This window comes from Xenia sp. Carnegie-2017, unplaced genomic scaffold (assembly GCF_021976095.1).
Source record: "Xenia sp. Carnegie-2017 unplaced genomic scaffold, XeniaSp_v1 HiC_scaffold_13, whole genome shotgun sequence".
NCBI lineage: Eukaryota > Metazoa > Cnidaria > Anthozoa > Malacalcyonacea > Xeniidae > Xenia > Xenia sp. Carnegie-2017.
The window spans coordinates 6,897,914-6,917,210 of record NW_025813436.1 but is presented as its reverse complement, the minus strand read 5'-3'; the positions used below and the strand labels follow the sequence as shown (position 1 = coordinate 6,917,210).

Here is a 19,297-nt window from a genome sequence, read left to right as displayed (position 1 = left end):
TTAAAAACAATTGTGTTTAATTAACTATTTAACTTATTTCGTTGCCCAACAATTGCATATTTTTAGTAACAATTGTAAAAAGTAGCAACTAAACTATTGATTGCGTGTAAGCCATGGTGATATTTCAATACGAATCAATAATATAAAACACAAAACTTTAAGAAAGTGAATGAATAAACAGCAAAATACATTGAATGATGCATAAGAAAGCCATAAATACGTTTTGCATTTGAGAAATGTTCTATGCCAGTTCTAAATAGCAAAGAATTGAAGACACAACAAATTTTGGCCAGCAGCGCTGTATAATAATATTATTAAGCGATCCACAAGAAACCTATAATATGTTTCTCAGATATGTGTTTAATCTGTACGAGTTTCTCAAAAAGGGTGTGTCGAAGTACTTTCACGACTTTAACAAGGAAACGTCTGGAAAAATAATTTCAAACAGTCTGAAAGATATGTTCACCAGAAACTATCTAGTACATTCTCGGCAAAGATAGAACACAAATGAATCGTCGTCCGCCATTTTGCATCGCCATCATTACTATGACAACAAGAGTGTATGACCTTATATGGTGTCCACTGACTACTCATAATGCTTCCATTACGTAATGATGTAGGAGCAGTTCACTGTGTAGGAGTGTATAGAAATGATGTAAGTTTTATCGGCACCTCCCCAAAAAAAACAACGTTATATCCGAATACAATATTTGAAAAATAATAATTGACAAACTTCAACATGTGTCGTTTAATAAATAATTGATCGCTGTGCTACAACTAATATTGTTTTTATTTTAAAATCTGACTTTTTAAGAGAGGTTTGAGCACTAAATTCATATTTACTCTAAGAACAATCGATCAAAGCAACTTTCATGTTTATCCACGTTAGGTACACGTTTCTAAATCATTTACATCTTGCATTTCAGTGGTGTTAGAATTCTTACTAGTAAGACTTTCATGAGATACGTTGAATGATGTTGTGTAAGGACCAGAACTCTAATTCCTAACTTTATTGCCAGAGCCCTCAACATTGGAAGTGTATTGAAGGTTTTGCCAATTGGCAGACTTTACCTGGTCGTGTTTATTTGCCTCAGTAGAGAGCGCACGACGTTGGCATTTAGATGATTCAATCACATAACCCTTCACTGGTGTAATTAAGTTCCGTGGAGCCTTTCCTGTTGTTTTCTTACAAATGGATGGTCGATTGGTTACATACATAGACATTGTCCAACGTTCTTTCTTTTGTTTGAAAGCAGATTGTATCTAAGGGAAAAAATTTTGCCTCAACTGATTATTTGGCCTTCGTGTCAATTAACACATTCTGAGTATCGAAAAATTATAAATATAAACGCTCACTGAAATATTCTGTCATAGAGTCAGATTTAAGTTGAAGTAGCTTTATTTTCACACCGTCCGGCATTTAATTTTTTAACATTTTCCTTGGGAGACGTAATGTTAAGCAAGGCAAAAAAAGAATGTATAGCTTCCTCAATTGACAAAACTGATGTAGTAACTACTTTGTCGTTTTTCAGAAAAGATTGCATCTCTCTAGGCTAAATGATTACCAATTCACAATAATCTTAGTTGCTTACCTCACTGCTTCTCAACACATAAAACAAAAATATGAAAAATCCCTATATAATTTAAAAAATGATATTGCTTATCTGAACAGATTGCTTTAAGACTTCAATGAACCTTACCTGAAATGTGTTCAGAATGGTAAAGATGTACTCCACAGCTAGGGAATGTTTGATGATCACTAGGACCCCAAATACCCAAGTGAATCCAAGAATGGGAGATATATATAGACAAGCTTTTAGTGACTTTCTAAACATGAAACGTCGAGTTAATATGAAAATATCTTTAAATTTATATAATATTTACTAAAGTAATCTTTAAATCTTTTATTAAAGTGTAATACAACTAACTACTGCCTAAAAGACTTCGAAAGGTCCGTGAATTACCTGAACTGTACAGAAATTTTAACTGTATGTTTCTTATTCATACGGTACATTTCGCGCAGTACTAAAGACGCCATGATAATGTTGATCTGAACAAATAAAGAAAACAGGAAAGTGACAAGAAAAAGTAAAATCGATTCGTTAGCGACCGTAACATTGAATGAAAAAGGAAAACGGCATTATAATGTAAAGATGAATGAAAGTTTTATGGCAATCAGTGATGCACAACTTACCAAACATATGAGCAAAGCAGGAGCAATGAAAAACCAAATGAAATTGTTTTCATATGAAATCCAACAACTGCAAAAATATCTAATATGTAACTGGACAGTTATTTATGTTATTCGTGAAGAAATATTTAAAGCAGTTTCATATTAAAAAAAACAACAAACAAAAACATAGTCATAACGTACAAGTTGCCATCGGAGAGGTAGCCATAAATACCAAATGAAGCTTCCGCAGAAATGAGTGAAGATATAACAACGATTAACGGTGTTACTATTGAAAGTTTAGAATAAACAAATGAAGATCGTATATCGTAAGACTCGCCATAGAAAAATTTGTACGGAAAAAAATATTTATTTGAACTAACGTACCCCAGGAGAAGATGTAGTAAAATTTGACCTTGCTTTTGTCGTTGAAGACTTTAACGATCATAAGATAAAGATGATATCCTTCAAAAAACATCCAACAAAAGGTAACAAGGTAGAAATAATGAATGAGAGATGCCACGATGAGACAAAAGATCTGAAAATGACAAAACAATTTATAGTAACATAATACGTGAAAGCAATTACTGAAAAGAAAGGGGTTAAGAAAGAGGTAAGGGAGAGGTAGGGAAAAGGAGGGATGGGGAAGGGAAGGTAAAGTAGAAAAAGGCAAAGGAGAGGGAAAATAAAGGAGGGAAGGGTTAGGGAGAGGGAAGGGAGAGGAGGGAAGGCTAAGGGAGAGGGAATATGAAGGAGGGAAAGGTAAGGGAGAGGGAAAAATAAATGAGGGAAGGGTTAGGGAGAGGAAAGGTCAAGGAAAGAAGGGTAAGGGAGAGAGAAGGTAGAGGTGGAAAAAGTAAAGGAGAGGGAAAGTAGAGGTGGAAAAAGTAAGGGAGAGAAAAGGTAAAGGAGGGAAGAATAAGGAAAAGACAAAGAAGAGGGAAAGTAAAGGAAGGAAGAGTAAGTCGAGGTAACATGGAATACGTCCTCAATACACAATTATTGTACGAGTATATTTACTCAATGGTAAATATAAACTATGCAAATAAGTTGTCTATCCAATAGAAACAGTAGGCAGAAGAAGTTATTTATACAAAAAAACTATAGAAACAAGGGTGAATCCTTTCGTCGCACAATACATTTCTACACGTTCACGTGGAAATATATCATTTATATGAGAACGTTGTAAAGCAGAGCAAAACAAAAATTGTATGATGAAAAAAAACTAATAAGAAATGTTACTCGAATGCTTATTCTAACGCGACTTCTTTTTCTGAAAACATAGTGTTATACACATTGTACTTTCGTTTGTATTATGTTTACTTCATTGCCTAGAAATGATTTAGGTTGTTTCTGAACCTCTGCTGATAATCACATGATATACAAACCTCGTTGCCGTTCGAGCTAATTCCTACGATAAAGAAAGTCTGAGCGAGAGCCAAGGAGAACGCCAGGTTTATGTGAAGATGTGATTGCTCAGATTTCAATCCGATAAGTATAACATAACTCAAGACAGTCAACACATCTCCAAGCAAGGAGAAAGTCAAACCAACGTATGTGATGATTGTGAGGGCTTTGCGGTGTTTGGATTGTACCTATGTTGATGTTTAGGAGTAAAATTAGTAAGCGAATTTATCACTAGAAAGAGAGAGAGAGAGAGAGTGGTTGAATGAGAATTGGGTGCAATGAGTTGATGCTGTGTTGCAAACGGTTGTACTTTGGTTTTGTCTTTATTGAAAATTTTTTGTGTGCAATGTTCATTTATTGTCCAGGTAAATTCCTAATAAAATATTTTGCGAGCGATGATCGATGGTGACCTCGTTTAAACATCAATACCCTTACCATTTTGTCATCGTTGTTTTTACTATTACGTCAAAATATCTCATGTGATTTGCACGTGCACTTTAGTTGAGTTATTAAAATAAAAAATGACATAACATCTTTCCCCCAGAAAAAGGAAATTTTTAAATTGATACGCTTACCATTTCGTCATCTTCGTTTTTTACGATTACACCAAAGCTTGTCATGTGATTGCACGTGCATTCGGTCGAATCATTCGAATAAGAAATGACGTAACATCCTTCCGTTGAGAAAGACGTGTCACTAGACGTATTAAGGAAGGCACAAAATGGTTTCTTTGTATGTTTTTCTGTATGTAGTTTATAACTGATGTTAAATGTCACCGTTGGTTTAGGCACCAATTTGGCTGATATTATGTTTGATTTCAACATCTGATCTGTGAAGTTCGCTGAGCTTTTAATAGACAAATAAATATTATTTTACCAGATCTCTTTAAAAAAAGTTTTAAATCGATAAAGCGCTAGCAAAGAATTAAATTCTAATTATAGCTAAATTAGCTTATAATTAAATTGTAATTATGGTTAAACTGGCAAACATTAAATAATCAAAGTTGAAATCGAAAATAGGAAATTCGTCGTTGGCTACTATAAATAAAAACAAACGTTGAAGTGCAAATGCAAATGTAAGAAAAAATTCATGAAATATGTCTGGAGACTGATTGAGCTATCCAAAACAAATAAGGTTAGGTTGGTACAAATTTCCTTTGTACTAACATCGACTATTCAAGCATGAAAATAATCGACTCTATTTAGACATTCTTCACTGTTAACATTATATTAGCAATAGATGTTCCGGACATCTTCGTATAGAGTATAGTGTACAAACAGCATAGAGATAAAAACAGTTTTGAGATAAAAAAAAGATTCAAGTAAAAAAATTATCTAAATAAATAACAACTATCGTTCTATCTATAACTACGTATTACCTCGATTGATTGCCAAAATTATGATACAGAACGCCAACAAAAAAGGGAGCAACAGTGTCAAACAAGCTCAATGGAATACTTATAGAATCCATAAGATTTTCATGTTGCATTCCGTTCAGCTCCACATTAGGAAAGTTGAAAAATTTTTCTTTTATTGACACGTTTGACGACAAGTGCACAATGGAAACAACTAAATAAAGTCAATATAATACATAAGTAAACAAAGTATAAGTTTATTAATTCATTACGAGGTTCTATCATCATAAAACAAAGATTATATTTTATCATATACGTTTCACGATGTGATCGCTAAACACATTTTATCTTATTTTGTCATTAGAGGAGTAAAAATTGCTCTCGTTCTATCACTTCTCTGTTTTCCATTCGTTATCACTACCTACACTGAAACACGTTATCTTATTATATATTTTTGGTAGTGTAAAGATTGTTCTCATTTTCTGTTCTTCATTCATCACTACCTACACTGACTCACGTTATCTTAGTTTATATTTTAGGTAGTGTAAAAACTATTCATGTCCTCTGTTCTTCATTCATCACTACCTACACCGACACACGTTATCTTAGTTAATATTTTTGGTAGTGTAAAGACTGTTCTCATTCTCTGTTCTTCATTCATCACTACCTACACTGACACATGTGTTATCTTAGTTTATATTTTACGTAGAGTGTATAACGACTTTTCTCATTTTCTATTGTTTATTCATCACTACCTTTACAATGACTAACGTTAATCTTTATAGTTTAAGTAAGATTTAAAACAAACACATTACCAAATTCTTTTTCATTTCTTGTCATAGATCTGTGAGGAAAACTTTGGTTTGCAACAGAAATTAACTCTACCAGTTTGTCTTCAAATATGGTGGGAAGGTGCAATATTAATTCTGCATCCAACGGGTTTTCTCGAAGAAATTCGTTGACTAAACTCGAAATCATCTGCAAGAGCAAGACAATATGCATATTTTAAAAAACTTTTGATTAAGGCAAGCCTACAGTTTTTGCTTTTTGAATATACCTCAAATGCTTTAGGACGGCTTAAAGTAATGTTTTTCAAATCTTTCTTCAAGTAGTTGAGCTAAGACAAAGAATCATTATAAATTCGTGAACGTGGTATGAATACTAGAAAACATCAAGTAGTTGAGCTAAGACAAAGAATCATTATAAATTCGTCAAACGTTGTATGAATACTAGAAAACATCAACATCCATAAACGCAATTAGAAATTATAAAGTAAAAAATGGTCAAAAATGTCACTGTAAAAATCGTTCTAGCATCGGTCTAAATTATGAGCCTAAAGTGAGTAGTTTTACTAAGAATCATAATTATATAACATAAACATGAGAGGAAAAGTAATAAAGATATAGAGTTGACCCACCTACCTTCTCACGTGGAGAGCGTGTCTCTAAAAAGTTGAATGCAAAATAAACATTTTACATGCATGATGAAAACATTTTACATGCATGATGAAAACATGTTACATGCATGATGAAAACATGTTACATGCACGATAAAAACATTTTACATGCATGATTAAAACATGTTACATGCACGATAAAAACATTTTACATGCATGATGAAAACATGTTACATGCACGATGAAAACATTTTAAATGCATGATGAAAACATGTTACATGCACGATGAAAACATTTTACATGCATGATGAAAACATGTTACATGCACGATGAAAACATTTTAAATGCATGATGAAAACATGTTACATGCACGATGAAAACATTTTACATGCATGATGAAAACATGTTACATGCACGATGAAAACATGTTACATGCATGATGAAAACATGTTGCATGCATGATGAAAACATTTTACATGCATGATGAAAACATTTTACATGCATGATGAAAACATGTTACATGCACGATGAAAACATTTTACATGCATGATGAAAACATGTTGCATGCATGATGAAAACATGTTACATGCACGATGAAAACATTTTAAATGCATGATGAAAACATGTTACATGCACGATGAAAACATTTTACATGCATGATGAAAACATGTTACATGCATGATAAAACATGTTACATGCATGATGAAACATGTTACATGCACGATGAAAACATTTTACATGCATGATGAAAACATTTTACATGCATGATGAAAACATGTTACATGCATGATGAAAACATTTTACATGCACGATGAAAACATGTTACATGCACGATGAAAACATTTTACATGCATGATGAAAACATTTTACATGCATGATGAAAACATGTTACATGCATGATGAAAACACGATGTTTTACATGCATGATGAAAACATTTTACATGCATGATGAAAACATGATGAAACATGTTACATGCACGATGAAAACATTTACATGCATGATGAAAACATTTTACATGCATGATGAAAACATTTTACATGCATGATGAAAACATGTTACATGCATGATGAAAACATTTTACATGCATGATGAAAACATGTTACATGCATGAACTCATTAAATGAATACTTTGGGCTCCATTGTAACCTGTATACAATAGCAGAAAGAAGGCCTTTTCATCTTTTCAATCCTATGGTCGATACATCGTAGAGATGTGGTTATTATCATATCTTTAAATATGTAATTAAATAATACCTTTGGTTGTGAGGGTTGATAAAGTTGTAGACGGTTTTACTTTGCTTGTCGCTACAACAAAGATGAAATTTAACAAAAAATTAGACGTAAATAATATTCTACTTTAAAAAATCCTTGTCTGGTCACCTTTACTTGTAGCTAAAGTTGATAAATTCATTAAACTTTTTATTTCACTTGCTATGGTAGGAGTTATGATTGTACTTGTTCCAAAACTTTTTGATGACGATGAATAAGTTGACGATGGAGAAAAATCTAAAAAAGAATGATCTAAAACATTTACGTCTTACATCATATATTCATGAAAACATGTTACATGCATGATGAAAACATGTTACATGCACGATAAAAACATTTTACATGCATGATGAAAACATGTTACATGCACGATGAAAACATTTTACATGCATGATGAAAACATGTTACATGCACGATGAAAACATTTTAAATGCATGATGAAAACATGTTACATGCACGATGAAAAAATTTTAAATGCATGATGAAAACATGTTACATGCACGATGAAAACATTTTAAATGCATGATGAAAACATGTTACATGCATGATGAAAACATTTTAAATGCATGATGAAAACATGTTACATGCACGATGAAAACATTTTACATGCATGATGAAAACATGTTACATGCATGATGAAAACATGTTACATGCATGATGAAAACATGTTACATGCACGATGAAAACATTTTACATGATGAAAAACATTTTACATGCATGATGAAAACATGTTACATGCATGATGAAAACATTTTACATGCATGATGAAAACATGTTACATGCACGATGAAAACATTTTACATGCATGATGAAAACATTTTACATGCATGATGAAAACATGTTACATGCATGATGAAAACATGTTACATGCACGATGAAAACATTTTACATGCATGATGAAAACATTTTACATGCATGATGAAAACATGTTACATGCATGATGAAAACATGTTACATGCACGATGAAAACATTTTACATGCATGATGAAAACATGTTACATGCATGATGAAAACATGTTGCATGCATGATGAAAACATGTTACATGCACGATGAAAACATTTTACATGCATGATGAAAACATTTTACATGCATGATGAAAACATGCATTTTACATGCATGATGAAAACATGTTACATGCACGATGAAAACATTTTACATGCATGATGAAAACATTTTACATGCATGATGAAAACATGTTACATGCATGATGAAAACATGTTACATGCACGATGAAAACATTTTACATGCATGATGAAAACATTTTACATGCATGATGAAAACATGTTACATGCATGATGAAAACATGTTACATGCACGATGAAAACATTTTACATGCATGATGAAAACATTTTACATGCATGATGAAAACATTTTACATGCATGATGAAAACATTTTACATGCATAATGAAAACATTTTACATGCATGATGAAAACATGTTACATGCATGAACTCGTTAAATGAATACTTTGGGCTCCATTGTAACCTGTATACAATAGCAGAAAGAAGGCCTTTTCATCTTTTCAATCCTATGGTCGATACATCGTAGAGATGTGGTTATTATCATATCTTTAAATATGTAATTAAATAATACCTTTGGTTGTGAGGGTTGATAAAGTTGTAGACGGTTTTACTTTGCTTGTCGCTACAACAAAGATGAAATTTAACAAAAAATTAGACGTAAATAATATTCTACTTTAAAAAATCCTTGTCTGGTCACCTTTACTTGTAGCTAAAGTTGATAAATTCATTAAACTTTTTATTTCACTTGCTATGGTAGGAGTTATGATTGTACTTGTTCCAAAACTTTTTGATGACGATGAATAAGTTGACGATGGAGAAAAATCTAAAAAAGAATGATCTAAAACATTTACGTCTTACATCATATATTCATGAAAACATGTTACATGCATGATGAAAACATGTTACATGCACGATAAAACATTTTACATGCATGATGAAAACATGTTACATGCACGATGAAAACATTTTACATGCATGATGAAACATGTTACATGCACGATGAAAACATTTTAAATGCATGATGAAAACATGTTACATGCACGATGAAAATTTTAAATGCATGATGAAAACATGTTACATGCACGATGAAAACATTTTAAATGCATGATGAAAACATGTTACATGCATGATGAAAACATTTTACATGCATGATGAAAACATGTTGCATGCATGATAAAAACATTTTACATGCATGATGAAAACATGTTACATGCACGATGAAAAACATTTTACATGCATGATGAAAACATGTTACATGCACGATGAAAACATTTTAAATGCATGATGAAAACATGTTACATGCACGATGAAAAAATTTTAAATGCATGATGAAAACATGTTACATGCATGATGAAAACATTTTACATGCATGATGAAAACATTTTAAATGCATGATGAAAACATGTTACATGCACGATGAAAACATTTTAAATGCATGATGAAAACATGTTACATGCACGATGAAAACATTTTAAATGCATGATGAAAACATGTTACATGCACGATGAAAACATTTTAAATGCATGAAAACATTTTACATGCACGATGAAAACATTTTACATGCACGATAAAAACATTTTACATGCATCATGAAAACATGTTACATGCATGAACTCGTTAAATGAATACTTTGGGCTCCATTGTAACCTGTATACAATAGCAGAAAGAAGGCCTTTTCATCTTTTCAATCCTATGGTCGATACATCGTAGAGATGTGGTTATTATCATATCTTTAAATATGTAATTAAATAATACCTTTGGTTGTGAGGGTTGATAAAGTTGTAGACGGTTTTACTTTGCTTGTCGCTACAACAAAGATGAAATTCAACAAAAAATTAGACGTAAATAAAATTCTACTTTAAAAATCCTTGTCTGGTCACCTTTACTTGTAGCTAAAGTTGATAAATTCATTGAACTTTTTATTTCAGTTGCTGTGGTAGGAGTTATGATTGTACTTGTTCCAAAACTTTTTGATGACGGTGAATAAGTTGACGATGGAGAAAAATCTAAAAAAGAATGATCTAAAACATTTACGTCTTCAACATAATCATTTTAGAAATGTAATGCCACAAAAAGATATAGAAGTAGCAATAGATTGAAAGTGTACTCGAACTTTAGCAATTTAAATACTAGTAATAAAAAAATGCAAAAACGACTATAATAATTTTTTTCAATATAAATTTTGCTTTCAAAGCAAATTTTCATATTTGAAAGGAGTTGCTTGCATTTATAAAGTTGCTTGCATTTATAAAGTTGCTTGCATTTATTGGGGTTAAGGAAGTAATTTTTCCTCCCATTGCTGCGTGCTTGAGTTTTACAACTGTATCAGTTTTAAATCTCTATTAGTGATCGCTCGTTTCCACACTTTTAACTGTAGATCTCAGTCATTGTGTCATTGAACATTTGAAGTCTACAACATTTCCAGCGACGAATCTGTAACAACTCCTTAATGGAGTAATGTTAAGATACAATATAAGTCAGAAACGTTATCTGCTTCTTATTTCTTTTTTATTTTCAAGAAATAATAATGTCATCCGAAGTTTACCAGTCCCTTTCGTTAATGCTTTTTGCCAAGAATCAAGACTTTTCAGATCAATTCTTCAAGTGCATTCTTTTTTAAGGCCACTGGGCTGTGCATTACAATATGGTTTTTCCGCGATATCTTCTTCTTTCAATGAAGAGCAACTTTTACCGATGTTCTTCGTCCTGCCAACTGATTTCCCCGATACAGAACTGTTGTACGTTTCACTCATTAAACTTTATTGTAGTTTAAGAACTTTTAGGTTTCCATATAGATCTATCTGACTTTGTCGATGTCCTCTCTCTGCGCTTAATATATATAGTTTACACCTTTTATCCCTGTTAGACATTACATAGTGACGTATGCCCAAACTAACACAACTTTCCATAATTTATCATCGGTAATACTTCCATTTTTCGTGGTATGTTATCGTATCACCATGCAAGTTTGGGAAGTCACATGTTTCTTTATCTGTGTATTGCCAACGACAATTAAGAAACATATACGGCACCATGCATTATCGATAGTTATACCAGCTGTATATTACCTGAAACAAAATATGAACGGTTCATTAACAGTTTTGAGGACCTCTGTTTTAAAAGTTGTTTATAATGTATGTTTCAAAAACATAAAGATGAGCTGTTTTTGACCAGTTGATGCGTTTATTTAACGATTTAGAGAGAAATCATGAACCAACATTGAAATAAATATCATAATTATCACTTTCTATAAAACACGGTAGTAAAACATGAATAAGTTTTTCGTGGTACGAGCAAGCAAATTTTTGTTTTGAGTAAGCACATCTTATACATTGAATTGTCAAATCAAGTGAAGGGGTGAAAAGTTGGTTAAAACAACATTTTCAGATCCAATACATCAACGAAACGAACAAAATTGTATTTTAAACATATTTTAAAATGCATATGGTTTTCCTACCTTAATTTAACGCCATTCGCGAGGTACAACTTCAGGTTTTATATAGTGCAATAATACAATGTAGCTCCTTAGCACAATTTTTGATAATTCATTTGTGTGATCTTTTCAAGTCATAACAATCCTCATTTTATCGTCAACATACACTTAAACATTGTTGCATAAATATGCAATATTACAATTGCTACAAAAAAATTGATCTTTGTAGCTGATATAGTATAATTCTTTGTGACAAATGTTCATAAAACACATCTTTCTTTCTCTCGACAAACGATATATTATCACGATAAAATTTTTAAGATATATTTTGTGTTGGGAGCATCTGCAAAATCCAAGCAAAAACATAAAAAAGACACCGAATATCATGATACATAAGTTCACGAATACATGAAATAAGAATAATAAAAAAAGGCTACCATGCAAATGGCATTTTTATAGAGTGAAATAACTCGTAAAAGTATAAAACAATTATAAGCTTGCAATGAAAAATATTTCGTAAGTTGAAAAACTTTAAAAACATCTCATCAGGATGGTTCGCCACCTGCATAAAATTTTTTAAATACTTATTAAATTTGGTTCTAGAACAAAAATAAATTTTATGGAATTTGTGGCAAAGTATTCGTGGCCTTAGCAGTAGTAGAACTTACCATCAAGTGATTCATGAATGACAAACCTATAGTGAAAAACGCGCATTCCATGGCATGGCTCGATTAGAAATGTCGCATTTCTGCAATGAAACATCGCACACGAACCATAGTTCGTATTGTGACTTTCCTGCTGAGATTTGTTTGGGAAAAATTTGTAAATACAACTGCACGCATTGGTTTGCGCACTAGATAATTTGCAAGTTTGGTTGTATCCTGCCGCGTGGTCGCTCAAAGTCCCATTGAACTTGTTGCAACAATTTGAGAACTTTTCCTTGATTTTTCTGAGGTTTTTAAACCTACAAACAACAGTTAATCATTTCAGTTTCTACTCTATGCATCGCAATTTCTTGTTCTTGTTGTTTAAATATCACAAACGTTATTTAAAATTTAAACACATTTTTTGTGCAAACTGAATAAGCAAAATAAAATACTTACATGGTTGACATGAACAATCGTGTACAAAAGAAAAACACGATAAAACAAAAAAGACATTCATCTTCGTCATCGTTTTTTCCCTTAAAGTGTGTTACATCCATCTGCATCTTCCTGCATGCGTGTGAAGCATTACTCTCACGATTTACATATCTATAGCCTAAAATATGTCAGAACAACTCACATTAAGTTCAGACATTCATCAAGCAAGCAAATAACATTAAGAATTAATATTAATAGCCATCTGTCTCACGCTATGAATAGAAAATATTTTTATCACCTAATATATTATGTAGTGAAATGCTTTAACTTTCTTTAACTATTGTTTTTCTTCTTTTGTATGTAGCTGTACAAAAAGAAGGTGAGCATTGCGTTGTGTGTGGTACTCTTCTCTACAATGATTCAATGCAAGCACATGCAAGTTATTGCTTTAAGTGTATTCTGTTTTTAATTTATAAGGATGTATCGTTGCTATAGAGTGTTAAAGAGGTTGCTATAGAGGTTAAAAGATATGACGAATGCAACGACAACATTTATAAATAAAATTGATCAGGGAAAAAAATGGTGTTCAAGAATTAATACTTACACTTCGCTCAATGATTCAGTGAATTTGACGCAAAGTATGCTTTTTTGACATTTCCTCCACGATTCAAAAAAACTGAGGACGAACTACCCAACAAAGTAATACAAGATGTCGCTATATAAATATTGCATTTATGTTGAGTAAAAAAGTCAACACACACGCAAACAGTAATTAAAGATCAATTTAACTTCATTAGAGATGATGCTTTTAATTCTTACCTTCAAATCTAAAGTGAAGACCAGATAATTCTATTCAGGCGAGTTATTCTCTTGAAAATTACAGCCATGACATACCATTTATAATGTGAAGCATATGTTAAATGTATAGAATTCTATCTCATGAAGTTCGACTTAACTATCTTGACAAGTCTGCACGAACAAATTGCAACTCAAATACTTGCTATCACTATACTACAAAGTATAGAAATTTTTTGAGAAATTTCTATTATAAAAGGTACGAAAATTTTAGGTTATTTTCAATTGAAAATCACCCAAATTTTCTTTATCCGCATATGCAACCGTAACATACAATAAAATGAATAATTAATCAACATTTATAAGGAAAGGCAACCATATATATACACATTATTTATAACCGTACATCCTGTGTCCCAATTGCAGGAGTCACCATTTTACTATGGTGATTGCCGGGAGGGCACATTGTAATACACTTTGTACATTATTTATAATACGTACATTGTGTATTATTCAATGCATGAGCACAGCAGTTGTCGTGAAATATCTGATAAGTTTGCTTTTACGTTTTTTGTGGCTTTATTCATGCCATTAATATAACCATTACTACATCAAACAGGTCGTAGACATTGACAACGCAGCACGCACTTAATATTTGCAGCTTCTGACAAGCTAATTCTCCTTAATATTGCGAGCACATACGCAGAAGTATGTGATCGTGAAAATGACTTTTGCTTTTTGTTCCTTAAATTATATTTACTTTCTGTTTTTTTGGTCAGGATGTTTTCTTTGCGCCCTAAGGTATTCATGCTCTCTATTTCCTAAGATATTCATGCTCTCTTCTTCCTAAGATATTCATGTTCTCTATATCCTAAGGTATTCATGTTCTCTTTTTCCTAAGATATTTATGTTCTCTATTTTCTAAGGTATTCATGTTTGTCTGTTTCTTAAGATATTCATCTTCTCTATTTTCTAGTGTGGAGCAAATGTTAAATGTATAGAATTCTATCTAATGAAGTTTCACTTAACAATCTTGACAAGTCTGCATAAACAAATGGCAAACTCAAATATTTGCTTTCGCTATACTACAAAGTAAAGAAATTTTATGAGAAATCTCTTTTTCCTAAGATATTCATGTTCTCTATTTCCTAAGGTATTCATGTTCTCTTTTTCCTAAGAAATTCGTGTTCTCTGTTTTCTAAGATATTTATGTTTTCTGTATCATAAGATCTTCATGTTCTCTGTTTCATAAAATATTCATGTTTTCTATTTTCTGAGAAATTCATGTTCGCTGTTTCCTAAGATATTTATGTTTTCTGTTTCCTAAGGTATTCATGCTCAATGTTTCCAAAGACATTTATGTTTTCTGTATCATAAGATATTCATGTTTTCTATTTTCTAAGAAATTTATGTTCTCTGTTTTCTAAGATATTCATGTTTTCTGTATCATAAGATATTCATATTGTTTGTATCATAAGATATTCATTTTTTCTATTTCCTAAGAAATTTATGTTCTCTGTTTTCTAAGATATTTATGTTTTCTGTATCATAAGATGTTCGTGTTTTCTATTTTCTAAGAAATTTATGTTCTCTGTTTTCTAAGATATTTATGTTTTCTGTATCATAAGTTATTCATATTGTTTGTATCATAAGATATTCATGTTTTCTATTTCCTAAGAAATTTATGTTCTCTGTTTTCTAAGACATTTATGTTTTCTGTATCATAAGATATTCATGTTTTCTATTTTCTAAGAAATTTATGTTCTCTGTTTTCTAAGATATTTATGTTTTCTGTATCATAAGATATACATATTGTTTGTATCATAAGATATTCATGTTTTCTATTTCCTAAGAAATTCATGTTCTCTGTTTCCTAAGATATTTATGTTTTCTGTTTCCTAAGATATTCATGCTCAATGTTTCCAAAGAAATTCATGTTCTCTGTTTTCTAAGATATTCATGTTTTGTATTTCCTAAGAAATTTATGTTCTCTATTTTCTAAGATATTTATGTTTTCTGTATCATAAGATATTCATGTTTTCTATTTCCTAAGATATTTATGTTTTCTGCGTATCTATATCTACGACGTGTAAAATAGCGTTTCCGTCTGAGAAACAGATGTTTTAATTTGATCATGTTTTAAATATTTTGTCTTAGTGATTTGATTTAAACAAATACATAAACAAGTCATAGATGATACCTTCATTTAAAAAACTGGTCGTTTTCCAATCTTTACTTGTGGTCAAAGACAATAAAGTTGTCGCTATGGTAATAATAAAATTTGATGAGAATTTAGATGTTGATAAAATTTTACTCAAAAATCGTTGTTTGTTCACCTTTAATTGTAGCTAAAGTTGACGAATCCTTGGAACGTTTTATTTCTGTGGTTATGGTAGGAGTTCTCGTTCTTGTTGACTGAAAAGTTTTTGATGACGGTGATAGAGTTGACGATGGAAAAGAATCTGGAAAAGAAATATAAATTTTTGTTAACGAAAGTTTTCCATATTCTCTCCCCCATATTGCAGCAGCTCTGTAATACAGATATCAAAAAAGACAAAGATAAATAAAATACATAAGAACAGCAGCTAACTCCAAATAACGTAAGCATTTTGATTTAACGTTTCAACTTTATTTAAAAATCATCAGGAATGATTTTATTACATGTATGTGCAGTACCAAAGCAGGTTCCTTAAAGCTTCTGGAGCAATTTATTTTGCAACTTATTAGCTACATTAAAACTTCACATTGGCAGAACTGTCCTTTCATCTCATGATGAAAGTTCTTATGTGGTGAGCCCACTTACAACTTTAAAATTTGCAAAACTTTTCTTTCGGAAATACACGACTGACGCAAACTTTTCTTTCTGAAAAACACGACTGACGCACTTTTCTTATTTAAGGTTCGAAGGAAATCGTTATTAATCACAACGATGATAACATTGAAAAATTCGCTTTCGGATTTGAAGAAGAATGAACTCTCTGTTCGTCGTCGGAAAAATCATCATATCAAAAAATCATTTTTAAAAACCTTATATTATGTTAACAAACATCGTTTCACTGGGCAACAACAAGTACTGCTGGATCTTTTCCTCAGAAACTCAGATTAAAACTTTCAAATTAAGAACTCATTCGCTAAATTTGAAACTACAGTAAAATACGGGTTATCAATAAATTTTGCGCATGTACACAATTTTGATGTCTCTGTTGTCCTTCTATTTTAGTTAAATTCACCCGTGAAATAAGGAAAACAACGCCATATATATAGTTATGGAAAGATTTGCACTTTAAATCAATGTGCAATATGTGTGTGTTCGTTCAATCTATGGTGCTTATATCAGTTTGAAACTAAAAAAACGACCGCATAGCGTTGATAGCAACACGAAAAATACATAATTAATTAAACCAATTAAAGCCAATCCACTCTTTGAGTTAAACTGAGTTGAACCTTTATGACAAGAACACCATTTCAATACGTCCAGCCGTCTTGCTAATGCTGAAAAATTTACAAGCACAAAAACAAAATAGTTATAAGAAAGAATTGATTATACAGTAAAAATAAGAAAATAATGAAACTGATACTTGCCAACGTGCAAATAGCTATAGCTATGCTACATGTCATGTATCACTTTTATTGTCGTTATAATTTGTATATGCATGAAAAGCAAATACTCAACAGAATATTTAGCAGAACATTTTAGAGATATTTTCAAATATATATGATACTATACTGCAGTAATAAAATAGTTTTCTAAAAAGAGTTTCTACCTGTACACCTTTTGAAGGCCGATACGGTTGCCGATCTGCTTTTGCAATGGTCTTCACAAAATTTTTCAGAACGTTCATAATTATTAAAGTTCCCTTTTGCAAATTTACAGCATACTCTGGCTCTGCCATGATCACAATCTTAAAAAAACCATAGAAACACAACTGCTATGAAAAAGAATTAATCATAGTAAATATAAATAAATGCAGAAACAAGAAAATTTAATTAACTATTGTCATCATGCATAGTTATTTTGCAAGTCATGTATCAGTTTCACTGTCAACTGGACAATGGTAATATACAAATATTGCAATCATTCAAAAGACCCACCTTCGTCTTCCGTCCAACCTCTGAAAGTAGCACAGCATTGTTGGATATTTACATCACCGTTATCTTAAACATAAGTATAGAGATAGAATCTTTGCAAGAAAGAAATTAATACAGTTAATGTAAATAAAAGCAAAACATAATTAAACAAGTATTTGTAATACTGCATAGTTATGCTTCATGTCATGTATCAATTTTGTCTTTACTGGACAGTGATAATATAAAAAAATGCAATCTGGTGATGTATAATTTTCTGCAACATTATTCGTATAGTAGAAATAAACAATTAATTATAGTAAATATATATAAACAACGCTGCATTTTTATAAGAAACAACGAACTGTCATGCATGCATAGCTATATTTCATGTCAACTATCCGTTACTCCGTGCATGTAATATTAAATACAGAAATGTCAATCCTACTGGAATTAATGCTTATCAACTACTGAACTTTTCTGTACTTTAAAAATCGAGAAATTTTCAACAAACTTTTTCTACCTGCACATATTTCTGCATCTTTGAAAAAAACAGACAAAACAAACAGAAGATACACCAAAAAATTCATGATAAAGCTTCGACAAAACAGCGTCAATCAACAGTCACTATATAAATTTAAAAAGGCCAGTATCAAGAGGAGAATGAACAATTAATATCAGTTGTAAATGTAGCATGTATAACATAAAAATAAAACTGCATCAAAAGTGCTAAAACTTTCTTTTGTGACATGTTTGTACGTGAAATTAAAGTCTGTACGTGAATTAGGAGACTTTTCATTTACTATAGCTACAAATTAAACTTTCGTGTCATCAGTACTTAGCTACATGTGAAAATATGCTACTTTAAACAACTTTACATAAAATGACAAGTATTAGCTAGAATACGGATAAAATAGCACGCAAAATATATTAAAATATTACCGTAGCAATACTCATGACCTAAGTGGCATTAGGAGTAAATCATTAAGTGTTTGACAGATGCATGGAATATTGTATGGATGTTGTCTTAAAGGAACCCTTTTATGACTTGGATATTGCACGCATTAATAAAAATCCTCGGAAGTGATGAACTCATTGTAGCTTCTTTTCGTTAAAACGAAAAAATAATTCAAAAGAAACACGTTTTCAATAAAGAGAATAATCGAAGTAAAATACTTACGCAAACTAATATGTATAGATATAGGAAAAGAAAGATAAAAGAAAAATATTCTTATCTTCTTCAAAATTTTGACTTTCTTTGCAACAGTCATGCACATCTGGAGTGTTTATGCGTACATGAAG

The 19,297-nt window shown here is 31.3% G+C and overlaps 1 protein-coding gene across 1 annotated transcript; it reads right to left on the bottom strand.

Annotated features, from left to right (window-relative positions):
• Nucleotides 1-733: 733 nt before the first annotated feature.
• LOC124433327 (adhesion G-protein coupled receptor D1-like) lies at nt 734-19,232 on the bottom strand. The gene is made up of 26 exons (XM_046983087.1): nt 19,176-19,232; nt 18,519-18,622; nt 18,023-18,085; nt 17,695-17,832; nt 17,375-17,422; nt 16,267-16,392; nt 16,131-16,193; nt 10,501-10,626; nt 10,376-10,426; nt 9,318-9,443; nt 9,192-9,242; nt 7,709-7,834; nt 7,583-7,633; nt 6,353-6,375; nt 5,989-6,048; nt 5,747-5,909; nt 4,956-5,145; nt 4,153-4,423; nt 3,530-3,765; nt 2,558-2,757; nt 2,375-2,459; nt 2,195-2,261; nt 1,965-2,050; nt 1,701-1,827; nt 1,593-1,634; nt 734-1,263 (listed from the first exon to the last, which is right to left on the bottom strand). Exons 2-26 carry the CDS (start codon nt 18,583-18,585, stop codon nt 997-999), a joined length of 2,853 nt encoding a protein of 950 aa, XP_046839043.1. The 5' UTR covers nt 18,586-18,622; nt 19,176-19,232; the 3' UTR covers nt 734-996.
• Nucleotides 19,233-19,297: the final 65 nt, after the last annotated feature.